The following is a 26,556-nucleotide window of genomic DNA, read 5'->3' as shown; positions in this document are numbered from 1 at the left end:
AGGTTTGAGACGCACTCTGTGTTTTACATTGACTCGTCTCTTGATTCACCCAGTGTTTATTGAGCTGCACTGTGTCCCCATGGGCGCCACTTACCGCACAGTGCTGATAATCTCTGAAGACAGAGATAAGAAAATAAAGCAGTCCCTGTCCTCCAGGGTTTAGAGGACAGACCAGGTGGTCCAGTGCACAGGGCACGAGAATGCACTGGGCCCAGGAGAACGGAGGCGGAACTGGCCCAAACGCCTGGGGGCCCAGAGAGGGCACCTTGTTTCACAGGAGGGTGAAAGGCAGTGACACTCGCTGTGGGCCATGAGGATTGGGTGGGATCTTCACTGGAGTCAGAGGAGGAGGTGGATTCCAGGGAGAGACCACTGAGCTGACACAGGAGGCCCCAGTGCGTCCATGCTCTTGGTGCCCATCTTCCGGCTGGTCGCTGCAGAGGGGATGGGGATGAACAGAGAACTAAACAGGGCCCCTGCCCGTGTAGCTCTGCGGCCTGCATCTGGGGTTGTGGCACTGTGGTCGTGTCATGCACATTCCCAAACCCACGACCCCACGGGCCAGTCAGTGTTCTGTGTTGAAATGTGTCCTTGCTTCTGCACAGCCTCTTAGTATGCTGTCCACGTGCTGCTGGGCAGGATGCTTGGGCCCAGCGAGCAAGTCCCTCTGCGGGAAGGTCGGGGGCCCGGTTATCCTGCAGAAGCTGGTGTCCCTTCATCCCGTGCACCCTGTGCTCTGGAGCTGGTGCTGATGAGTCCGAGATGGGAGGGGGCGTCCCACTCCCAGCCCAGATGCTTCGCAGTGTGTTCATCTCGCCATTCTGGAGAAGAGGGGAGGGAAGTTGTTCTGATTTGGTTTCTGGTGTCTCCCGCTCAGCCCTCTTTCTCAGCAGAGATCACGTGTCAATTATCAGAGGTCCTTCCTGATGGCAAGAGAGGAGAAGGAGGGGTCCTGGTTAATTATAGGGGGTGTTGGGCTGAGTGATCAGGAAGAGGGCAGCACCGATATCCACCTGCAGACAGACGTGTAACTGAGCACAGTGACCTGGCCGCCCCACTGGGAACCACGGATGGTGACAGAGTTACCCTGCGCCTCTCCAGGGCCCAGGACCGGCCGATGGGGCTTCCCAGGCCAGCAGGGACTCGGTGTGCAGTCTTGTCCAGGTCCCTCATGTCCCCTGCCGGCCGGCGTTGATCAGGGTGGATGGGAAGCCAGGGTTCTGTGAGGCGTGGGAAGCAGAGACGGCCGGGGCCCGTGGGGCAGAGGGGCCGCTGTGTGGACAGCAAGTGGCAGGAACTGTGTCCTGGGGCTTTGCGTCTGGCCTGTGGACGCGCTGGAGAGTGGGTTTAAAGTGCACAGTCAGGTTGGGTGGTGCCGTGGGTGTAACATGGCTTATCTCATCCTCGTTGGGAGGTTGGACAAAGAGAGAGGAGGCAGATTGCGTGTGCATCCGGCCATGGACCTGGCACCCGTTCCCCGAGAGCTCTTCCTCTACAGACCACACACTGAAGCATGGAGGCTGATGTTCTAAGACTTTAAAATAAATTCTACCTCAAGGTCATCTCAAGCACTAGGACGGTGAGCTGTCCCAGCCCCCTTTCCCAGGGACGGTGACCAACAGGCAAGCTCCCTTCCCTGCCCTCCCCTCCCCCACCCCTCCCCCGCCCCTTTCTCCCCTCTTCCTCCCCTCCCCTCCCCCCTCCCCTCCCCCTCTCCTCCCCTCCCTTTCTCCCACCTCCACCCACTGCAGCAGGGCAGAGAAGAGCAGTCCATCAGCAGAGTTCAGACCAGGGCTTGGGGCATTGGGGGACAGAACAAATGAGACAAAGTTCTGTGTGGGGTACGTGTGTTCCCCCAGTCACCACTCTCCCTGGACCTGTAGCCCTCTGCTGCCTCCCGACCACTCACTCAGCCCCCTGGCTGGTCATGCCTTCGATGCTGTTAGTTCAGCTTCTAATGCTGCCTGTATTCTCATGTAAGTATTAAACACGACTCCACTTTGTGTAAATGTTTGATATTCTACACAGTAAATAGCAAATATACTATTTGTGTGTAAATATTTGATATGTCAACACAAATGGACTGTAAGCTGTTTGGGACAAAAATCTTGCTGGTCTTTAACACAGTGAATTAAGGACCTGCCTTCCCCTACTCTTGGAGAAAGTTTCTTGCCATCGTTCAAATGTGAAGCATTTTTCTATTTGCAATCTCTAATGATAGACCCTGGGAAACCTCTGGGAGGAGCCACCTGGGTCATGAGTCAGATACACGTGAACAAGGATTTGGTGCTTGGGCACGTAAGCCCTCCCTGCCCTGGAAGTTAGTCCCTGTGGTCTCACAGAGTATGAACTGTGACACAGTTGAGAAAAGAGACCTGCTACAGCTGTGAGAGAAAGCCGGCCCACTGCACAGTGGACAAGTTCTGTGAGGCTAGCTAAGATGAACAGGTGAAAACCCAGGCATCTCCCAAGGGTAGAACTTTCCTGAGAACTGATCAAGTAGGGCAGGGGGAAGTGGGCTGTAGAAACCTCCAGGGGATGCAGAGATGCTGCGAGGGTCTCACTCCACCTGGATGTCTTCTTTGCGGACAAGGGGGCAGCGCTGTCCCTGCTAGGGAATGCTGGGGCATAACCCCCAGGCGACTCACAGAAAATAGGAACTGGGACCTGCCTACCCAGAGAGAAGAGTCAAAACGGAGTTCTGAAAGAGTAGAACCGGGTAGAGCAGTGCTGGGCTGAATCATCCAACAGTAGAACCTTAGCATGTAAAGGGCCTGAGGTCTGTACCATGAGGCTTTGCAGCAAGGAAACTGAGGGCAGAGAAGTGGAGTGACTGCCCCAAATAATGAGAGGCAGTGCTGGATTGCAGTCATTCGTCTGTGGACACGGTTAGTCACCAGCATCCACTGGGTACCCAGTGGGGCTGGGCAGCTCCAGGCCCTGGACCTGGGCTCCTGGCTTACACGCCAGGTCTCCTCCAGGCACCAGGCCTTCTGCCTTAATCTGAAAAGCATGTTTGGCCTCAGACTCAGACAAGCTTGGACCCAGATTCCCAGGATAAAAAACCCAAGCTCACTGCCAGGTCTGAAAGGAGGTGACAAGTCAAGGAAGGGGTAGCAGAACTAGTTCCACCGATTAAACTACCAGATACAGTTGAAAAGTTTATGACTGTATTTGTGGTGACCTTTACCCGAGATAGTTACAGACTTTAAACAAGGGAGATGGGTTTTGAACCTCTTTTGAGGCATCAGGATAAGAGAGAATCGGGGGATGGGATAGGCTGGGTGGGGGGCGGGCTCTGAGCTGGGGGCGAGGAAACCATCAGGACAGGAAGGGTGTGTCACGGGAGAGGGGCTGGCCAGATGCCAGGCCTGTACAAGTGGAATTGGGAGTCCAGTAGGACCCAGAGTGGGTCTCTGGGAGAAGACAGTCCCTGTCCCACTAGGTACTAGATGAATTCCTGGAATTTTTGCTCAAGACGTGCCGCATCTCAGAAGGTTCTGGGAGAGAGCAGCCAGGTGAAGAAGCACCTGGACTCCATTACCTCAGGCCTGTGCTGGTAACAGACTGGAGGATGCTCCCCTGGTGCGCGTTATACTCTTAGCGTCACTTACCACGCTGATCACCCTGAGAGCAGTTAAGGAAGGTGTCGTTATTTCTGTTGTGCAGACGAGGCAGCTGAGCCTCCAGGAGATTAATGGGCTTGCCTAGATCACAGTGTTAATCCACAGGGGAGCCAGGTCCCAAACGTCCTCATCTCCTGAATCCAAGTGTCATTTCCTTACTGTGCTCGGCTGTTTTACCTTCGGGTGGGGAAGGGATCCAGGTGTAAGCGTGTCTAGGGATAGACATGCACCCGGACCACGCTGCCGGGTTCCTGGAGGGAACCCCGATGAGAAGCCGCTCAGTGGGGCCATTGCAGTGCGGCTTTATTTCCTTGGCCACTGGTTTCATTGGCTCCAGAGGCATTGGGATTGTCCCGGGTTCTGTCACCTGGTCTTCACTGGCTCACGTTCTCCCCCGCATGAGGAGCACACGTTAGCCGTGACAGTAGTTTTCAATATGGGGAAACTGCTAGAAAAAGAAAAAATAAATTGGTGCTAAGACTTCTCAAGTGTCCTTGGTACCCTTAATCCCAGTGCCCTCGGGTCACAGAAGACACGTGGTGAGATGTCGTGGGCCTCGGTTGTGTGTTTTCCAGGGGATTCCACCGGCAGCAAGCCCGGGCACCTGAGTGACTGTGTGTGGTCTCACCTTTCAGAGCCGCCAACTTCAGGAACTTCACCTTCATCCAGCTGAATGGGGAGTTCTCCCGGGGAAAGGGGCTGGACGTGGGCGCCCGCTCCTGGACGGGGCGCAACGTGCTGCTCTTCTTCTGCGACGTGGACATCTACTTCACCTCCGAGCTCCTCAACACCTGCAGGCTGAACACGCAGCCAGGTGGGGCTCCGCTCCCGAGCACCTCTTAGCTCGCCCCGCCGACCCGCTCCTGGATCTGCCTTATTTACCCCGCGGACAAAGACAAGGATGCCGTCTGCTTTGATCCTCCTTTGGTGTCGTGCTGGGGGCCTGTCAGCCACCATAGCTCTGGGACTCTTGGTCCCAAGTTCGTGTGTACAGCCCTTTTCCATTCTCCCCTAGGAGGGCAGCTTTAGGGGATGACCAGGGAGCAGGTGTGGTGGGGAGGATTGGGCCTGGGAGACACCACGGAAACCGAAGGGAAGGAGTGGCCATGGGCATTTACCGGGGCAGGGGGGGCTCCAGACAGAAAGAACCCACAGTATGAAAATTGTCCTCATAGCTTTGACTCGGCGGCAAGGCCGATACTCAGCTGATAACCACCGGAATGGCCATGTCCGTTGTTCAGATACTGAAATTCTTCTGTGAAAATTGGTAAAGAGCAGCTACCCGGGGCTCCCAAAGTCTTTTCCTGCTGCCTGAGGTCACCCTGGCTGACTGCCCCACGAGCCAGCAGTTAAAGGGTTAAGGTCTGGCAGGACAGGGGCACTGGGGCCCTCTTTCACACCCACGCCCACTAGTTGTGCCCAGTGCCAGGTCCACTGGCCGTCAGAGCTTAGAACATTAGCCTTGTGCTGGGAAGTCGGGAATCCGTGTGTGTGCATCTGGTCTACCTGCCGCAGTACTGCTAAGGTCTGTGTCAGAGACCAGTGGAGGCAAAAGGGACAGTGGACGCAGATCCCTAGGCTGTTTCTGACGGTCGCATATAAATGAACAAACCTAACAGCTTTATCTGTCGCTTAGCGCATATGTTTGTTTTCTGGTTTGCAGGGAAGAAGGTATTTTATCCGGTCCTTTTCAGTCAGTACAATCCTGGCATAATATACGGCCATCATGACTCGATCCCTCCCTTAGAAAAGCAGCTGGTGAGTGCTCCCCCGAGGGGCCTTGGTGGGGCTCTGTTTCAGGTCTTTCGTCACCAGGGGCACCTGACCATGAGTGGAGGTGAGTGGAAACCTGTGGATTGCTTCCCAGAGTAATTTGTAAGTGTGACAGGTGTTCTGGCCTTTGTTCCCAGCGCCTCGTTGATTAAAAGGCTTGCAGTATTTAAAAGTGGAAAATAAATAGGAACAGTACCTTACAGAAAGGTAATTTCATAGTTTTCTTCTACGGTTTTGGAAACCAGTATTATTGCATTATGGTTGCAGCACATTTCCCCTTTATTATTACAATCCTATGAGGTAAGAAAGGTGAGATTTAGGTTCCCATCTGACAGGTGGAAAACGGAAGTCAGGAAGAGGTGCCCCCCTCCCCCACCAGGCACACAGTGGGGCAGGGGCTAGATCCCTGCTCTCCGTCACCATTCCATATTAGCATCAGAAGTGTCACCAGCAAGGTGGCTTTCACAGGAATATGGGAGGGACTTCTGTGCTAAGATCCCAGCTGCACAGGTGATGGGTAGGGGACCCACACAGCACCCAGGCTCTCTGTAAGCTGAGATGTCTTCGCTGGTCCATTCCGCAGAGAGTACAGGCAATAGGGGGACAGGGTGAAGCCAGCAGAAGGTCCCTGTGCTGCTGGAAGGTGTGCCCCTCCGAGGCAAAATGTCCCACTGTTGTCATCGCCAAGCTGGGCTGTGATCTTCTGTAGAGACGCCAGCAGGGCTTATCTGAAGCTGTTGCCAGCTCAGGCTGAGCCTGGGGGGCGGCAGTAGGAATTGCCTCAAGCGGCTGTCTCCTGTTGAGGTGGCGAAGCCGTGTTTCTTTACCTCTCAGGGTGGAGAAAGGAAGCCGCTGTCTGACCATGAGGAGGTGATGGGACTCAGTCTTCCATGCTTCCCTGCAGTGGGAAAGTAAACTGATTTTCATTGAAAATGTGTTCTGTGGAATTCTTTGGGAAGACTGATTCTGTGTTGAGACTTCCAGAAGTAGGAAAACCTGTTCCCTCCCACCCCATCCTGGGTCCCCTTCCAGTTAACCTCTGGCAGCTGATGTAATGATCTTTTCCAGCCTGGGTTCCTCTAGGCTGCACCAGGTTCATTTCTCACCATGTCTTAATGTGGCTTCACTTGCGGTGTGAGACACACAGCACAGTAATAACACCGTTCTCTCTTCCCCCAGCGAAATTGTAATACTGCACATTCGTTGTGTATCTGTACATACTGTGTGTATGCATGTGCTTTATACATAAACACAGTAAGAGTTTTTCACTACTTAGAGGTGATATCACTCCTGTTGAGACAGAAAAACTTCATGTTTCCTTTCCATAGAGTTCTAAGCTTCTAATAGGGATTGAGGGGGGGAATGGGATGCGGGATTTATTTTCTTTCAACCAATCAGAATAAAAGTTCCTTTGATTTTAAATAAAGTACTGCTTTACATTTGACATTGAATAGGATTAATGTTTCAACTTCAAATCAAGACCTTATTTGCTTTCAAGGAATTCATTTCATTTCACAATTTAAAAGTTTTATGCTTTTATTGCCATTCCTGCAGGGAAGCTCAAGGTCTGGCATGGTCCAGCCAGCTTCTCAGGTCCTCAGAATTAGTGGTCAAGTCAGAAACAGAACTCAGATTGCTGTGTCCACAGCTCCGAGGCCTCTGAGTTATCCTGCAGCCTTTACCAGTCACCTCCGAATACAGCTGAGACCTTCCACAGAGCACACGGGTCTGGTATTTTAGGAGTCAGTATTTATGGCTATTTATCCTAGAAAGAGCAATTGTCTCTGAGACAAAGGGGTCTCTGTCAAAAAAGAAAAGCATCCGTTATGTTCTTACTGGATGAGCCATTTCTGGAGCACTTGCTGCCCATAGAGAGCTAGTTGAGGTGTGCGTGGGGCAGTCAGGGACTGGAGCAGTTTCCTATGCGTGGCAGTGATGCCCCAGGTCATTTCACTCACTCACTTCTTTCTCCTAGACTCGCCCAGGTTCACACAACCAGCTAGAGCTCAGGCCAAGACCAGAATTCCCTTATCTAGTGTGGCAGAGACAGAGTTGCTTAAGTTCTAGGTGAGAGCGGAAATAGAAAGGGAAATGACCAGAGGAGAGCCTCAAACTCCTGAAGTTAATATGGTGGAGAGAAAACATGTGGGTGCAGAGAAGGTATAAAATAACAGGTAGTGATTGGAGGTGGGTAAATTAGGAGAGGCTTCCTGCCAGGGGTTCCTTTTGGCTCAGTCTTGAAAGATACGACACATATATATTAATAAATTCTTGAGAGCCTGCACTGGAGTACATCAGTATCAAGGTGACAGGAAAGCCCAGGTCCAGAATGCGGCTGTGACAGATGACTGCCACGTGCAAATGGGAGCCTTGGCCAGCAGCCCTGTAAATACAACCTTGGTAGTCAGTGTACCACTTATTGCTTCTGGCTGTTGCCACTGACAGTTGATAACGTTTGCCTGCAGATAGAGGCGAGAAACCAAATTTACAGGGATTTTTTTGTGTGTTCAGGTTACTTCTTTCTTTACATTTGAGTACAGACCATTAGTAATCAGTAGTAAGTGAAATCATGGGGTTTCATACTAATATTTAATTTGTAGAGTTTTAAACCTGAGGTGAAACTTGCTGATGCTTTAATGTAGAAACAGCCTTCCGAGAAAGGAATAACCCTCATTTATGTAACCGCTAACTTTAGACATCCCCTCTCTTGGTTTGAGCCTTGTCAGTTCCTGCTGAGGCCACTGCAGGAGTCATCTAGATCCATCTCTCCCTCACACTCCAGTCTCTCCTTCACCCTCGGCCAGAGATGCGTTTCCAAAACACAGATTAATTCCACTAAAAAAAAAACCTTTGAAGACATAAAGTCAGTGGTGTGCTCAGAAGTGTTTAAAGCCCACTCTCCGAAGCGGGAAGGAGCTGGCTCCCAGCGCCGGCTGTCTATCTTCAGGGAGTCAGTCCTCCCACAGGGCCTGGTGCAGGCTCCCCCATGACGTCTCTGGACAGGGCTGGGAAGAGACTTCCTTGCCCAGGTGGTGGGCTGGTCCAGGCCGTGCCAGCACAGCCCTGAATCCTGATTCTTTGGGGGATGAACTGCCCTCCACAATCTGACTCTCGTACTGATCACCGGGCAAATGTCTGTAAACCCGACCCCAGCACCTGGGCTTGATGCCAGCCGGAGCACCCCTGCCCCGTGTCTCCTGAGCTGCCCTCCCCCGAGGGCCATCTCCTCTCCGGCACTGATGCCCACAGTGCCTGGCCGCTCCCTCTGCCACGTGGTCCTGCCTGGCACTGTCTGACGACTGGTCAACGTACGCCTGGTCTGCGGATCCTGTCCTCACCTCTCTCTCGTTACACCCTTCTCTCTCCTTTAGTCCAAAGAATACTACACCACTGACCTGCATTTCAGTTTAAATTTCTAAAAAGTGCTGACTGGGCCTGGTCCGTCCTTTTAGTCTGTTTCTGTTTGTTCAGGAAGCAGACATTCGCTGAGAACAGAAGTCACATTAACAGATGCCACGTCCGTGGCCTTTGGGCAGCCGGCACTCTGCCCACGTTGTCGTGTAACAGTCAGTAAGGTGAAAAGGAGTGCTACGCTCATGTCACGGGTGAGAACGTTGAAGCTCAGAGGCATGTGTCACTTGCTCAGACGCCCTCAGCGCTGGGTGGCAGGTCGGGAACTCAAGTGATGGGGCCAGACTGCGACAGCTGGGGGCAGGGGCACGTTCTCCACATCCGCGTGCTTCCAGGGGGCAGAGGGTCTGGCTTTGGGTTGCAGGCTCCCTGGGCAGAGTCCTGGTCCAGCAGGATGCCCTTCAGAAGACACTTCATTTTTTTTTTTTAATTTATTTTTGGCTGTGTTGGGTTTTTGTTGCTGCATGTGGGCTTTCTCTAGCTGCAGCGAGCGGGGGCTGCGCTTTGTTGCCGTGCGCAGTCTTCTCATTGCTGTGGCTTCTCTTGTTGCAGAGCACAGGCTCTAGGTGTGCGAGCTTCAGTAGTTGTGGCTTGTAGTCTCAGTAGTTGTGGCTCACGGGCTCAGTAGTTGTGGCCTGTGGGCTCTAGAGCGCAGGCTCAGTAGTTGTGGCACATGGGCTCAGTTGCTCTGCAGTATGTGGGATCTTCCCAGACCAGGGCTCGAACCCGTGTCCCCTGCATTGGCAAACGGATCCTGAACCGCTGTGCCACCGGGGAAGTCCCAACACTTCACTTTTTCATGCAGATGCCGATGAAAGGAGACTTGTAGAAAAGTGTGGGTTAGTACAAATCCTGGAGGAGGTGGCAATTGAGTCCATTCTTAGACCAATTCTTTGAAAGCCGTGGCTTGAGAAACACCTTATTTGTCAAGAAATGGACACCGTCATGGCCAACCTGGTGCTGGTCTGGGCTCGGCCTCGACTGGCTGAGTGATCGTGGGCAGGTCATGCTGCCTCCCAGCCTGAGGCCCGTGCACACCACACGCAGCCCCTGGGATCCTGTGCATGTGACCCCTGAGCCTCAGGGCCCAGCCCACGCAGGGTGTATGGGGGGCGGCAGCCCAGCCTCGGGACCCCTGCAGCCCAGGCTGTCTGCCGCTCACTGCGTGACTGCACAGCCCAGTGCACGGTGAATTCACAGGCCCAGTACTCAGGATTTACTAAGACTTCAAGGCAACAACGGCAGAGCCTCACATCAGGCACAAGGCCTGTAAACCCGGGGCCCATGGGGTTTCCGGTGACATGAGGCGGGCCAAACGCAGCCTCGGTTCCTGGGAGACTCTCTCCGGTTTAGAGGAAATACTCTGCCTGAGAATTTGTAACTGATTTTATTTTCCAGCCCAGATTGCTTCCCTGGCATTTGCCAAGTCAGCCACGTGGAGCCCCACAGGTGTGGCTGAACCTGTGGGGCCTCAGGGAGGAGCCTTCCCACATCTGTGGGGAGAGGCACTGATTTGTGCTTTGTGTTTTGGTCCTGATAGGAAGTTATCACTCCCGTCACATGACCTCCCTCAGAGCGCGTGTCTGGGGGCTCCCCGAGGGAGGGCGGACGTGACCACTGTCCGGTTGTCCGGTTGTGGTGTGTCGTGCCGGGCAGAGCCTGCTGGGATCCGGGTGCAGAGGGTGCTGGGGGTCGGAAGGGGGCATGGTCTTGAGGACACAGCCCTGGAAGCAGAGGAGTGAGATCCAGGGCAGGGGGATGGTCCTCTTAGAGTATCATCTCCATCTCCTTCACGGTAGTAGACGTCACGCGCATGTGTAGCTCCGTGTAGGAGCTTGGGGCAGAGGTTCTAAGAAGTCGAGCCGTCTGCTTAGAGCCCAGGAAGGGGAAAGCGTTTCTGCCTGTGGGTCCAGAGCCCAAGGTTCTGAGAGCTTCCTCAGTGGACTCCGAGGCCTGGGCTGAGCCCCTCACTGCTGAGAATTCCCTACCCCAGCCGTCTCCGTTTCCACTGGCCGGTTGTTCCTCACTTGTTCCTTGGAGAAGGAGTGACTGAGTGCCTGCTGGGTGCTGGATTGGACCTGCCCATCCAGCCTGAACGAGACCAAGGCCCTGAGCTTACGTTCACCAGCGGTGGTGGGTGAGGACAGCAGGCGGAAACAGCCCCTCGACAGGAGGGTTTCAGAGAGCCCTCACGTTACAGAGAAAATAAACCAGCTGATGTGACGTGACACTGGCGGGGGGTCAGGGTGACTGCTCTGAGCAGAGCCCAGTGGTGAGCAGGAAAGGGTGACCCCAGCCGGGCAGACTGCGGGTGTCCAGCCTTGGAGACCTGTGAGCTGGCACATTCGAGGGGACAGGGGATGGACAGGGCAGGCAGGGGCAGGTCACGTGGGGCCTCTGCAGGCCGGATGTTCCTGTGGATTTTATTCTGATTGCCTGGGGGAGGGTGCAGTTAACCCACCGAGGGCTCGGAAAGGGGCTGTGCTGTGGCCTGCCGCATGCTAGAGGCCTCATGGGCTGTCGAGGGCGCTGCTTCAGTTAGCGCCCAGCCCACCTGAGGGGTGTGGACTTGGCACGCGCGCCCGTCTTGCCCGCACGGTACATGCCGAGGGCACCACTGGATCTCTTCCCACCAAGGGCTGAACTTCGACGCACTGTTCAGATACTGGCTTTCCATGGCCTGCGAGCTTTAAAGCCCCCGTTAGTAAGTGTTTGTGTAGCTCATTCCCTGCTCACAAGTCAGTTTGCCTCTGTCACACTGTCCCCAGGTGAGGGTCATACCTTGCCGGGCACTGTGTCCACTCAATGGTCCTGGGAGGCTACCTCTGCAGTCCCTCCAGGGCTTCTCCCTAAGCGCTGGCCCGTTGTTTTCCCTGTGTGGATGGGTCCTGGGAGGCTGCCTCTGCAGTCCCTCCAGGGCTTCTCCCTAAGCGCTGGCCCGTTGTTTTCCCTGTGTGGATGGGTCCTGGGAGGCTGCCTCTGCAGTCCCTCCAGGGCTTCTCCCTAAGCGCTGGCCCGTTGTTTTCCCTGTGTGGATGGGTCCTGGGAGGCTGCCTCTGCAGTCCCTCTAGGGCTTCTCCCTAAGCGCTGGCCCGTTGTTTTCCCTGTGTGGATGGGTCCTGGGAGGCTGCCTCTGCAGTCCCTCCAGGGCTTCTCCCTAAGCGCTGGCCCGTTGTTTTCCCTGTGTGGATGGGTCCTGGGAGGCTGCCTCTGCAGTCCCTCCAGGGCTTCTCCCTAAGCGCTGGCCCGTTGTTTTCCCTGTGTGGATGGGTCCTGGGAGGCTGCCTCTGCAGTCCCTCCAGGGCTTCTCCCTAAGCGCTGGCCCGTTGTTTTCCCTGTGTGGAGCTTCCTCTCTTAAATGCCAAGTAGACCACTGCCAAATATTTGAAGTTCGAATGCTGCACGGCTCTTTGACTGCATTTTTTATATATATAAATTTATTTTATTTATTTATTTTTGGCTTTGCTGCGCACGGGCTTTCTCTAGTTGCAGCGAGTGGGGGCTACTCTTTGTTGTGGTGCAGGGGCTTCTTATCGTGGTGGCTTCTCTTGTTGAGGAGCACGGGCTCTAGACGCGAAGGCTTCAGTAGTTGTGGCGTGTGGGCTCAGTAGTTGTGGCTCGCAGGCTCTAGAGCATAGGCTCAGTAGCTGTGGCTCACGGGCTTAGTTGCTCTGAGGCATGTGGGATCTTCCCGGACCAGGGCTCGAACCTGTGTCCTCTGCATTGGCCAGGCAGACTCTTTAACCGCTGCGCCACCAGGGGAGCCCTCTTTGACTGCATTTTTACCCAGGCCATGTCTGTGTCCCGGCCACCAGAAAGGACAGTGAGCCATTAGCTGTGGCAGAGACAGTGTACCTGCCATGACTGGGATGGAACAGAAACCATTTTTTAAAAATGACTCAGTGGAAAATTTTCCTGACTTTCCTGCCCTGTGAAATCTTTCCAGTTGATACTAATGACACTTGTGGCTGGGGAGCTAGCGTACAGCAGGCCTTTGTTCTGGAGTCGAGGGGGAGAGACAGGCCTCTCCCGGCCCTTCTTCTCCTTGGTCTTGATTTGTGCTAACCATAGTGTAAGTGACATCCATGTGTAGGTTGTGGTGAAATAAGATGGTTTCATAGGTTGCAGAGTACAGGAAATGTTAAGTCCATCGCCGCTTCTGCAGGCCATTTGTCAAGTGTAGTTTAGCCTGTGGTACAGGTGGAGTGAGCCCTCGGGAAGGTGGAGGGCAGCAGAGGGGTGAGTATTTGGGTGTCAGGCGGGGAGAGTCCTTGGGGCGACTTGGCTGAATCTCCTCATTAAAGGAACAGAAACAGAGGGACTGAGGGGCCTGCCTGAGGCAGACATGCCGGCCAGAGGCCCCCCCCGGGCGGGATGAGCTCTCTCCAGTTAGCGGGCAACAGGCAGCGCGGGGGCCCTGCTGCGGGACCTCATTTCCTCCTAACACCTACGCGAGCGACCAGGACAAATCCGGAAAAACAGCCATTAGGGTCGCAAACCCACTCCCAGGATTAGTGCAGCCAAAACTACGTAAACGACAAAAACCATTTTAAAATTAGTCTTGCTGCTCCAGCAAATACATTAGAAACGTATTTGCAGAGTGAGATACGGGGCAGGGCCAGGCCCGGCTTTTCATAGCCGGTCCCTGCCTGGAGGCCCCGCACGTGCGTGGGGAGCAATTGATGTTAAAACGGACCGCGGATGAATGGACAGAGCGTGTCCTCAGGACCTGGCCTCTCGGTGCCCTTGTCCAGGGCCAGCAGCGCAGCCTCGGGTTTTCTTTTCAGTCTCTGAGGGAGTCCAGTTCGTGCCCCGGGCCAGGGCGCCTGAATTCTAGGTGGTTCTCTCTCCTTCTCTCAGCTTCCTGAGCCCTTTGCTGGCCGCCCACCTGGCCTGTGGGCCCCAGGCCTCCTTCTCGCCCGTGCAGGTGTCAGGCCAGATGTGTAGGTGGCTTTTCCATGGCGCCGCCCCAAACTGGCTCCCCACCCCAGACCCCACTGCACTGTGAGAGTGTGTGTGTGTGTGTGTGTGTGTTCAAGCCTCTGCCCTGGAAACATTCCGGCCACAGGTGCCCAAAATCACAGAGCCCCTTGGGGACGGGTAGCTTGCTGTGTCCTGACTGTTGTCCACGTCCCCAACCAGGGGGTGGCTGTGTGTCAGCGACGTGCCCCCCATGTGTGACACCCCCATCCATGTTCACTCTGTCCTCCTCCCTCAAGTGATGGTGCCCTCCCTGCAGGTCATAAAGAAGGAAACTGGGTTCTGGAGAGACTTCGGGTTCGGGATGACGTGCCAGTACCGGTCCGACTTCATCAACATAGGTGAGCCCGGGGCCCTGGTCCCTAAGGAGGACACTCTCCGGCCACGGATGTGGGTGCTGGGCTGAGGGCGCTCGGGCAGTGGGGACCCTGTCTTCTCCTTCAACATCTCTCAGAGTCCCTGGGGGAGGACAGAAATGAGGGCAAAGTCAGGCTGTTGCATAAAGGCGGCTTCGAAGCAAGTTGTCCAGGGCCTCCCTCCAGCCGGGCCGGGCTCCTGTGTCCTCCGCACAGAACGTTCTCCACGGAGAGGGGATCCACCAGAAAGAAGGGCAGCACGGAGGACTGGGGAAAATCACACAGCAGGAGGATTCCGGTTTCTCTCTGCTGAACCTGTGAAAATTCCAGATGTCACTTCAAGTCCGGAGTGCGCAGTCACTGTCAACACGCACACAGGCACACATACATGTACACAGATGCATGGACGCGTGCACACGCACACACATGTACATGCACAAGCGCACTCAAACACACACACGCACACGCACACGGCTCCCAGAACACAGAGAAGAAAGGCCTTCTGGTTGCAGATGAGGGACCGAACCTCTCAGAGGCAGATGGACCTCACAGCCATCGGGGGGCGTAGTCAGGCTCAGCACCGAGGGTCTCCTGTCCCCGGGAAATAGCACACCCCCCCCCCATGGCAGCACCTACTCAGTGCCTCTGGAGGGAATAGATCTGTGGATTGTACATGACCGGGGATGAGTGAACAGGCCCAAGCCTTGACCTTGGGCCCAGAGGCTCGGGTGGACCCTGAGCGGGGTGGAGCTAGAGGCCCGCCCTCACGTGGAGATTCCCACCCCTGCGTCCCCCTGGGGCCCCTCAGCCCCCTGTCTTGCTCTCTCCTGGCCCCGTCCCCTCCTGCCTAAGGCTTAGGGCTTCTCTCTGTAAGGTCAGTGAGCCGGTCTGAGGAGGCCAGTTTCTTTTGCTCAGAAGTGCGGTGGACATCAGGGACTACAGGACCCTCGAAGAGACCACCAAGTTAGAAAGATTAAAAAAACCCAAACGTCTTGAAGTCAAGTCCTGTTAGAAGCAGCAGGACGTGGGGGACATGGGTCTCTGAGTGGTGGGTTTGCTCAGGTTCCCAGCAACTCACCACGGGTGCTCCTTGATTTCTTTAAGAAGTCGTCCTAAATGATTATGTGCAAATCTAATTTCCAAAAGTGACGTATTTTTAAATTGTTCTGAAGGAAATTTCCATTTTGAGAAACTTGTTTCCTCACTCTGTGTACAAGCAAAGGTGATTTTGAGATGATGTACGTTTATCAGTTTTGGAGTTATAACACACTGGATTTTCCTAACGATAGAGCGTAGCTGTCACTGACAACCATGGGGGTGGCAGGCGGGAAGGGGGCTCGTGCTCAGAGCCTCTGGGTCCCATCTGGACCCCCTCGCTCTTTGCCATCCTGTGCATATTTGCAGGTGTCTCACTTGTACACCTTTTATTTAATAAGTAGTAATGATACCGGTGATGAGAAATCCATCACAGCCAACCAAGCACTGCCCCTTACCCTACTTCCTCATCTGGTTATGGCACCTGCTGCATTTCAGGGTAAAGAAACTAAACTTAAGAGAGGGAAAGTGGCCGCCGGTATGATAACCAAGACTCGAATTCAGGCCGTGACTCAGGATCTTCCTGTCCCACGTCCGGGGGCCACACGGCACCCGTGTTTACCGCCAGGGGTGCAGGCTGGCTTCCCCACTTCCCCCTCCAGTGGAGGTCTGCATCGGAGCAGCGTGGCCTGGGGACTGCAGGGAATCAGGGGCTGCGTGACAAAGACACTGAGTCACTTCTCCACAAAAGGTCCAAGAAATCTCCTCAGTGAGAAAGGAGCGGTGACGACAGCAAGGCCAGTGCTTCTTGGTTCTGTCTGGGATGCCGTGGCTTGAAGTGAAGAGAAGATGTGAGGCCATCTCAGTTTTCAAAGGTGACCCTTCCTCACTGTGTGAAGGAGTCACTAGAATGTGAAACGAGATTCTGTGAGTCAAACTTCAGAACTGTGAGGCCAGTCCCTTTAAAATGACTCCTTTCACCAGCCTGTGGAGGACACACAGCTTCGGGGACCCCCTTTAGTCGATAGGAGGAACAGTGCTTCAGTGGGATGTGAATTCTTCACACCACAGGGCCCTGGTCTGCAGGAAGAGGCCACGTTCAAAGCATCCCACGAGGTTTCGTTCAGAGGTTTTGGTTGGGACGTTGGGACGCTGCGGCAGCCCTTGGTCTAAGGCTGGGGTATCGCTGACCCCAGAGCTGTTATAATTGCGGCCCGCCACGCTGCTGGGGCCTCCTGGGAGCAGGCGAGGCTGGGATGCTGTGTGCAGTCACGCTGTCTCGGAGCTGGAGCCGCTGCCAGCAAGGCCGTCTGTGTCTGGGGTGTCTGAGCTCTCTGACCCCGGTGGACACTCGTCACTTGGCCGGGCGGGGAGACCGCCCCGAGATGCTCCTACTCTCCACGCAGCGTCCTGTGCTGGCGCGGATCAGGGGGCCCCCGGCAGCATGTTCAGCAGTGTGTTCTCTCCCACAGGTGGGTTCGACCTGGACATCAAAGGCTGGGGTGGCGAGGACGTGCACCTTTACCGCAAGTACCTGCACAGCAACCTCATCGTGGTGCGGACGCCCGTGCGGGGCCTCTTCCACCTCTGGCATGAGAAGCGCTGCGTAGACGAGCTGACGCCCGAGCAGTACAAGATGTGCATGCAGTCCAAGGCCATGAACGAGGCGTCCCACGGGCAGCTGGGGATGCTGGTTTTCAGGCACGAGATAGAGGCCCACCTCCGCAAACAGAAACAGGAGACAAGGAGCCAGAAAACATGAGCTCCCAGCGGCCCATGTGGGGAGACGGTTTATTTTTTTTCCTTTTGCAGTTACCAAATGAATGGCTGCAACAAGGAAAAGATTGCCCTGAAGAGCAAGAAAAGAATTTGACTGATGAAAAGAATTTGATGAGTAAAGCAGGCGAGGGGAGAGCCTCCTGTTTCCCTCTGCCTGTTTAGCTTCTGCAACAGGAGCTGAAACCCCTCAACCTGGCTTGCAAAAACAGCCCAAACGCACCCGTCCGGTGTCTGACAAAGGCGGCCTGATCGTGAGATTGTGAGCCTAATGGTGTGTTTACAGCAAAGCAAGAGCTGTTTGTTTTCTATGCTTACTGAAATATTCATGAACAAAGACCAGTTTTGTAAAAAGTTCATTAGAATGGAAGGCCAGCACATCCCTCCCCATCTGAGTGATTATCAGCGGGGCTGTAGTGTCTGGGATGCTGAAATGTCAGGAGGCCGGTGAGGAGAGACCGTGTGAAATTCAAAGATACGCTCATCGTGATCTTTGTGAATATATCAAGCAAAACCAAATGGACTAAAAACGAAAAAGAACCCATAGCTATTATATCATCTCTGCCCAAGATTAACCAAAAATAACCTGCTCATCCATATTTTTGGTTGTAGTTTTAACAATCTGTTAATTTTATTTAAAATACACTTTTTTGGCTTATGAGTTATATTCTGCTTATTTAATTACCAGTTCGCAAGCCTTACTAAGAGAGCATAAGTAGCTACATTTTTACATTTTTTTGAGAAGATACTTTTAGCTGCATTATGAGAACTTTCAGTTCAGAGCATGGGATTGTTACCCACATCCGAGGACTTGGCAGTGCCCTGCGGGTGCTGGACGGCAGACGGTCACCGTGGGGAAGGCGTGGCCTGGGGCTGCTGACCGAACGAGACACAGGGATACTTTATCTGAAGAGTATTTCCGGAGAGGAGCAACTGAACACTGGAGGGAAAGGAAAATGTACTTTTTACCTTAACAGAAAAGGAAACATTCAGACTGGTGATAGAAGTCAGAAAACACATTTTCTCCTCAGGGGAACTGGGGACCACTTTCTTACCTGTTTAAATAAACCAAAGCTGACTGTGTGAACCAAACATTCTCTTTTCCAAGCAGGGTGCTGTTCCTGGCTTCTGGCTTCCACGAGAAGAAACGCAGGAAAATGTCTTTTGTGAAAGGTCGCTCCATCTGCCGGCATCCAGCGGGACGGAGGACTGTGCTGTGTGTTCACCCACCCCAGCCAAGGGGCAGTAACTATTTTTTAAATTAAGCTGTTCTACCCAGTCAACCAAGATGCTTCTGAAAATTGCCTTTTATTATAGTTTCCAACTATTTAAAAACAAAATAAACGCAGTTAACATTGAGTGGTTTCTACGTTCATGTGAAAATTATTAGCCAGCACCAGATGCATGAGCTAATTATCTCTCTGGGTCCTTGCCTTCTGTTTGCCCGCAGTCAACTCATTGTTTAAAAGCTTCAGGAACATTCAAGCTGTTGGTGTGTTAAAAAAAAAAAAAAGCTTTGTATTGATTTGTACTGGTAGTTCATAAAATTTAATTAAAACCCAGGACATGAATGGAAGGTGGCGTTGGACAACTAATAAAATGTGATTTGTGGGTACGATTTCTTCTTGGATTAAGAACACCACATCTTTAGTTTTTGGAGAACGGTTTTCTGTGTGTGTAGACCAGGGTTCCCTGGCTGTGGCCCTATAGCGTTTCAGGCTAGATCACTCCCTGCTGGGGGCTGTCCTGTGCCCCCAGCATCCCTGGTCTCTCCCCCCTCGAAGCCAGGAGCACCTCTCACCCAGGGGGACACCTAAACTGGCTCCTGTCACCGCCAGGTGTCCCCTGGGGGGAACTGGTCTAGAGAGAGGAGAGAACTGTAGTGAAGAACCTGGCAGTTAATACAGTCCGCTCGTCTTTTTGATTAGGAAACGTTGAGGAATGGTTTCCAGGAGCCCTTTTGGCTGTACGTGCATTTCGTACTTCCGGAGCTGGGAGAGGAGGCTCCGGGCACCTGTCTCTCCACTGGGTCCTGGGCTTGGTGGGGCCGACCTTGCCCACTCCTGCTGTCTTCCTCTGGGTCGGGAGGTTGCTGTCCCGGCAAGGCCCTCAGCGGGAGCGAATGTCTGATTGTGGAATGAGGTCTCGGGGTCCCGGGATGGGGGCTCCAGGATGCACTGTGGGGGGACCAGCCATTTGTGCGGGTTTAAATTGGATATCATGGGTGCCTGAGGCAGGGGTTAAAAAATGGGATTTTTTTTTTTTTTTTTTTTTTTTTTTTTTTGCGGTACGCGGGCCTCTCACTGTTGTGGCCTCTCCCGTTGCGGAGCACAGGCTCCGGACGTGCAGGCTCAGCGGCCATGGCTCATGGGCCAAACCGCTCCGCGGCACATGGGATCTTCCCGGACTGGGGCACGAACCCGTGTCCCCTGCATCGGCAGGCGGACTCTCAACCACTGCGCCACCAGGGAAGCCCTAAAAATGGGATTTTAAAGGATGCTGAGGGTGGCTGAAGAGACAACAGCATAGTGTTAAACTATCCCTCTTTTCAAAACTTAGGTAGGTAAATGGTTTTATCAAGAGGCAGGAGCCCTCGCAGAGCACATGCAAGAGGGATCTGTCTCAGCTTGGTCTGTAACACATACCACAGACAGGGCAGCTTCATCAACCGACGCTGATTTTCCCAGGTTCTGGAGGCTGAAAAGTCCAAGGTCAAAGCACCACAGATCAGGTGTCTGGTGAGGACCCCCTCTTGCTGTTGTCCTCACATGGCTGAGAGCAGACAGAGGGCTAGCTTTCCTTCGTATTCTTAAAAGGACACTAATCCCGCCATGGGGGCTCCACCCTCATGACCTAGTACCTCTCAAAGGCCCCACCTCCAAATACCATCTCATTAGGCTTCAACTTAAGAATCTTACGGGGGCACAAACATTCATTCCCTAGCAGGGCCTGTCCCGTTCCCTGCCCAAGATACTTATTTATAACAGAAGGGTTGGTGATGCCCCGCTGGAGCATTATAATCAGGGACTTGACATTTAAAATTTAGACAGCAAAGGATGGCAGTGATGAATGACATCTTCTAAAGGAGGAAGGATGCTACCAGGGAAGCACTGAGGCTGGGGCTTGTCTGAGGTCCCTTCCAGCTCTGCATCCTCCACTGTTGTGACTGTATGTAAATCGCCCAGGAACTGGCCCCAGTCACCCCGCTGGAGCAGGGTCCCTAGTAGAACCTGGGGTTCCGTCCAGCAGCCGTGCACCAACCAGCCTCGTGAGAGCCAGTTGCTGGCACTCCCTCCCGCTCCGCACTTGTAACCTAAAGACACGTTGGCAGCTTGCAGTCAGCTCCGGCGGGGGGACAGTCCTCTGCTGGCATCCCCGGGGGCTGCTTTTGTGCAAGTCTCTTATGTAGGATGCATCGTATTTGCAGTTTCAGTTCAGCGTGGGAATTAGTATCAGGGTTTCCCCAGCCACATGCCTGGGTTCACATGCAGTTCTTTCACTTCCAGCCCATATGATCTTAAACCTGACACTCATCTCCACCCGTTTCCTCGTTCAGGTTCATGAATGCAATCACATTTATATCATACGACTGACCATGGCATTAGGACACTTCATGCACGTAGCAGGTATTCACATCCACTTGTTATTATCTGATACCAATTTTGCATTCACGACTGTGTCTGCTGTACTTCCCAGTGCACCCTGCACCTCTTGGGTATAATCAGACAGTGGGTCACACAGTAGAGATCATGAACCCATCATGCGTGCACCACTGTCATTTATTTCTGTCATTCTGAAAACAATTTCAGTCTATCCACAGAAGTGTTAGTAGGAGTGTAAAATATAATGAACAGCTCCTCCCTTAAATTCTGTGCTCAGGGATTTGGAGTTGGTGACCCCCTAGGCAGCTGAGAGACATTAGAGGTTTTTGAAGTAAAAAGCATAGCCAGGCACCTTATATACAGAACACCAACCTTCTAAGGCAGCTAATGTCATTACTTCCATTTTCCGGGTGCAGAAAACCAAGGCTCAGAAATGGTCAGGAACTTGCCCAGAGGCCTGGCCAGAAATTGGCATCATGTTCCCTCCCAGGACCAGCTCCAGAGGGCTTGATGGTCTCAGGGCAGGGGCAGGAGCTTTGGCCCGGGTGGAGTCCAGCACCTGTCCTCTTGTGCCTCGGGTTCCCACTGCCCCTCCAGCTCTGGGTCATCACTGGCAGGTTGGAGGCCTCAGAAGCCAGCTCTCCAAGCAGGATCCCAAGGTGTTAGATGTAAAGTCTACCTTGGGTTGGAGGGGAGGGCAGGTGGGAATTCTTGCTTTTTAGAAAGGATCTGACATTGTTTCTGAGGATTGCTGATCAGAGAGAATGCCCTTGGGTGGGCCCTTGGAAGGGTGGGTGTGTTTTACTCCCAACACCCATCAAATAGCTGGCAGCTTTGTGTGGTCCCTATTCTGATGAGCTTTATATCTGAATTCAAAGCTGTTTCTCTTGGCAGGACTCAGGGCTTTGCTGTTGATGCTGCCAAAAACTATGGGGCCTGTGCCAGTTGGTTGGGGGATTTGGGTGGTGTTTTTTTTGAACATAGAGAAAAAATGTTCTCTTCAGTCAGCAGAGGTGCCCTTCAAACATCTCTGCATCACTGATCCTCTGACACACCCTCTGGAGTAGCCAGCCCAGTGCCCCTTGGCTGTGTCTGCCTTGTCCCCTCTTCCAGGGGTGGGGAGACGAAGTGACACTGTGCTGCCTCAGGCTGTCTTGGCCTCCATCATCACGCAGAGGTTCAGAGAGGGCCAGGCCACATTCATGGCCTCTGCTCAAGACTCACCTGGTGGCTGGCTGTGCAGATGGCCTGCCTTCCACACATAGGCAGTACCCGAGGTGGCAAGTGGGGACGCTGGGTGAACTGTACTTACTCTTCATCTACTTGAGGGTCAGACATGTTAGCTTGAATCAAGGTGAGTACAGCACCACTGGCAACTCCCTACCTCAGTCATCAATCCCCCAGCTTGTAACCCCACCACCAAAACCACCTCCAACTCCAGTGTTTACAAATCTACAACAATTAACATCACCTCTTTGGCTGGGATGTCAAGCCTCATTTGAAAAGGGTAAGAAAAATAAATGAAAATTAAAGACAGACCCCACAAACATGTCTTGATAAATTTAAGAGGATTGAGATCATATCGAAGATCTTTTCTGGCCATGAAAGTATGAAACCAGAAATTAATTACATGAAGAAAACTGGAAAATCACAAATATGTGGAGATTAAGCAACATACTACTGAATAACCAATGGGCCAAAGGAGAAATTTTAAAAATACCTTGAGACAAAAACGGAGACATAATATACTAAAATCTATGGGATGCAGCAAAGGCAGTTCAAAGAAGGAAGTTCAAAGCGATAAATGCCCACCTCAAGAAACAAGAAAAGCCTCAAATAAAAAACCTAACTTTACACCTCAAGGGACTAGAAAAAGAATGAAGTTTAAGGTTAGTAGAAGGAAGGAAATGACAAGGATCAGAAGGGAAACAAATGAAATTGAGACAAAAAAGATAATAGAAAAGATCAATCACATTAAGAGCTGGTTTATGGAAAAGATAAACAAAATAGACCAACCAGTAGCTAGCCTCACCAGGAAAAAGAGAGGACTCAGATAAAATCAGAAACGAAAGAGAAATTACAACTAATACATCAAAAATACAAAGGATCACAAGAGACTACTGTGAACAGTTATGTGCCAACAAACTGTACAACCTAGAAGAAATGGATAAATTCCTAAAACATATAACCTACCAAAACTGATTCATGATGAAACAGAACATTTGAACAGAATGATTAACAAAGAGATTGAATCAGTAATCAAAAACCTCCCAACAAACGAAAGTCCAGGACCAGATGGATTCACTGGTGAATGCTACCAAACATTCAAAGAAGAATGAATACCAATCCTTCTCAAACTCATTCAAAATATAGAAAAGAAGGGAGCTCTTCCAAACACATTTTACAAGGCCAGCATAACCCTGATACCAAAACGGGACAAAGATGTCACAAAAAAAAAAAAAGAAAGAAAAGAAAATTACAAGCCAATATGCCTGATGAACATAGATGCAAAAATCCTCAACAAAATATTAGTAAATCGAAATCAGCGGTACATTAAAAGGATCATACAACTGTGACCAAATGGAATTTATTCCAGGGATGCAGGGATGGTTCAATACCTGCAAATCATTCAAAGTGATACACCATATTAACAAAATGAAGGATAAAAATCATATAATCATTTCAATAGATGCAGAAAAAAACATTTGACAAAATTCAACATCCGTTTATGATTAAAAACTATCAGCAAAGTGGATATAGAGGGAATGTACCTCAACATAATAAAGGCCATATATGACAAGCCCACAGTTAATATCATACTCAATGATGAAAAGCTGAAAGCATTTCCACTAAGATTAGGAAAAGACAAGGATGCCCACTTTTGCCACTTTTATACAACATAGTATTGGAATTCTTAAAGCAGTAAGGCAAGGAAAAGAAACAAAAGGCACCCAAATTGGAAAGGAAGAAGTAAAACTGTCATTATTTTCAGATGACATGGTACTATATATAAACCCTGGATATTCCACCAAAAAAACTGTTAGAGCCAATGAATGAATTTCATAAAGTTGCAGGATACAAAATTAACATAGAGAAATTAGTTGCATTTTATACACTAATAATAAACTATCAGAGAATTTAAGAAAACAATCCCATTTACAATTGCATCTAAAAGAGTAAAACACTTAGAAATAAATTTAACCATGGAGGTGAAACACCTGTATATTGAAAACTATAAGACATTAATGAAAGAAATTGAAGAAGACATAAATAAATGGAAATATATTCTGTGCTCATGGATTGAAGAAGTACTGTTGTTAAAATGTCCATACTACCCAAAGCAATCTACAGATTCAATTCAATCGCCATCAAAATCCCAGTGGTATTTTTCAAAGAAATAGAACAAACAATCCAAACATTTTTATAGACCCATAAAAGACCCCAAATAGCCAAAGCAATCTGGAAAAAGAGGAACAAAGCTGGAGGCATCATGCTCCCTGATTTCAAACTGCATTACAAAGCTAGATTAGTATGGTATCGGCATAAAAACAGAAACTTAGCTCACTGGCACAGAATAGAAAGCCCAGAAATAAACCTATGCATATATGGTCAATTGATTTACAACAACAGAATAATGAATCTACAATGGGGAAAGAATAGACTCTAATAAATGAACTTGCGAAAATTGGCCAGCCACGTGCAAAAGAATTAAACTGGATTACTCTCCAGCACTGTACACAAAAATTAACTCAAAATGGATAAAAGACTTGAACTTAAGGCCTGAAACCATAAAACTCCTACAAGAAAACACAGGTTGTAAGCTTCTTGACATTGGTCTTGGCAATGAGTTTTTAATTCTGACAGCAAAAGCAAAAGCAACAAAAGCAAAAAGGAACAGGTGGGAGTACATCCAACTAAAAAGCTTTTGCACAGCAAAGAAAACCATAAACAAAATGAAAAAGCAACCTACTGAATGGGAGGAAATAATTGCAAGTCATATATATATATATATATATATATATATATATATATATTTTTTTTTTTTTTTTTTTTTTTTTTGTGGTACACGGGCCTCTCACTGTCGTGGCCTCTCCCATTGTGAAGCACAGGCTCCGGACCCACAGGCCCAGCGGCCATGGCTCACGGGCCCAGCCGCTCCGCGGCATGTGGGATCTTCCCGGACCGGGGCACGAACCCATGTCCCCTGCATCGGCAGGCGGACTCTCAACCACTGCACCACCAGGGAAGCCCAACAAGTCATATATTCTGATAAGGGGCTAATACCAAAATATGTAAAGAATTCCTACAACTCAATAACAAAAACAAAAAAATCTGATTTTTAAATAGGAGGTAGATCCGAATAGGTATTTTTCCAAAGAAGGTTTACAAATGGCCAACAGGCATATGAAAAAATGCTTAACATCATTAATTATCAGGGAAATGCAAATCAAAGCCACAATGAGACACCACCTGTTAGAATGGCTATTATAAAAAAAGTGTAGAAATAGTAAGTCTTGGCAAGGATGTGGAGAAAAGGGAATTCTTGTGCACTGTTGGTGGGAATGTAAATTGGTGGAAAACAGTACATATGTTCCTCAAAAAATAAAAAATAGAACTACTACATGATCCAGTAGTTCTACTTCTGGGTATTTATCTGAAGAAAATGAAAACACAAAATTGAAAAGATATATGTACCCACACATTCACCACAGCATTCTTTACAATAGCCAAGATAAGGAAACAACCTAAGTGTCCACTGATGGATAAAGAAGATGTGGTAAATATACACAGTGGAACATTATTCAGCCATGAAAAAGAATGAAATTTTGCCATTTGCAACATGAATGGACCTTGAGGGCATTATGCTAAGTGAAATAAGTCAGAGAAAGACAAATACCGTATGATCTCACTTATATATGGAATCTGAAAAAAAGAACCAAACAACAACCCAAGCTCATAGATATGAAGAAAAGATCGGTGGTTGCATGTGGCAGGGGGTGGAGGGGAGGATAAATGGATGAACTGTTTTAGTTTTTTTGGGGGGGTGGGTATAAAAAAATTAAAAGCAAGCGTTAGAGCCTGCATATGCCTGTACTTTACCCCAGTCAGGACAAACAGAATAGATAAAAGAGAAAAAAGCTCACACCCACAGTGTGTGGGCTGCCAGGAATGTAGGGCGTGGCCTGGTTAAGAAGCCTTCTCCAGAGCTCGGCCACACCATCAAGAGCACCTTCCAAAGGTGAGGCGCTCGCTGGGTTGTGGGGTGTTGAGGCCCAGTGCGATGGATGGGTACCATGTCTGGACTCAGGTGGTGGGAAGACTCATGAAGGAACATCCTTTCAGTGGGAGAAAAGTAAAAGCTGATTTAGACTGACAAGGGTGTTGGGCCTTGCCCCCTCCCTGGCCATCTGGCTTAGCACCAGCACGGCCTGACCTCTTCGCAGGCAAGGCAGAGTTAACTCCCAAGTCAAAAAGAGAGGTCAAAAAGAGAGGCAAATACTTGCGGATTTGTGACCAGGAATGCCAAGGCAGCTGAATCTGTTGTCAATGGGCAGCTTTGGGGTGAAGACTGGTGACTGCTAACTTGGGTGATGTCAAAATCAGACGTTAGAGAATGCCCTTTCCATACCATTTCAAATCCAAACTAAGTGAGCCATTTCTCTGCAAGTCGACTGGCTGATATATTGTGTGATTCATCATTAGGTCCCTTACTCTATAAAAGTTTCCCTTTCCCCCTAAAGTCATCCCAGAAACTCTAGCAAAGGGGCCATTAGGATACACAGCCCATTGGTTATATGAGCTGAGCTGATGAAGGGGGAGATGGATCCTGGGCTCAGGACTCACAGGAATAACTGCTATTTGTGGAGAATTTTGTATGTTCCAGGCACTTTACAAATTTCTTTTCTAAACCTCAGAACCCAAAGGGTGACTTTAGAACTCCTGTTTCAGAGATGAAGCTGAAGCTCATACAGCTTAGCTTTTTTTTTTAAGATTCCA

General features: G+C 50.9%; 1 protein-coding gene across 4 annotated transcripts in view; it reads left to right on the top strand.

The window, feature by feature from the left end:
• The window catches only part of CSGALNACT1 (chondroitin sulfate N-acetylgalactosaminyltransferase 1), a 321,135-nt gene extending 302,819 nt beyond the window's left edge, over positions 1–18,316 (top strand). For all 4 annotated transcript variants that reach the window (XM_067722138.1, XM_067722141.1, XM_067722140.1 and 1 more), the window contains 4 exons: positions 4,262–4,440; positions 5,290–5,384; positions 14,050–14,131; positions 16,654–18,316. In XM_067722138.1, coding sequence (XP_067578239.1) covers positions 4,262–4,440; positions 5,290–5,384; positions 14,050–14,131; positions 16,654–16,943 — 646 coding nt within the window. In that variant the 3' untranslated portion in view covers positions 16,944–18,316. The remainder of the gene's footprint in view (positions 1–4,261; positions 4,441–5,289; positions 5,385–14,049; positions 14,132–16,653) is intronic.
• The last annotated feature ends 8,240 nt before the right edge of the window (positions 18,317–26,556 follow it).

Source organism: Pseudorca crassidens, chromosome 21 (genome assembly GCF_039906515.1).
Source record: "Pseudorca crassidens isolate mPseCra1 chromosome 21, mPseCra1.hap1, whole genome shotgun sequence".
Lineage (NCBI taxonomy): Eukaryota > Metazoa > Chordata > Mammalia > Artiodactyla > Delphinidae > Pseudorca > Pseudorca crassidens.
This window is presented reverse-complemented; position numbering and strand designations above follow the sequence as displayed.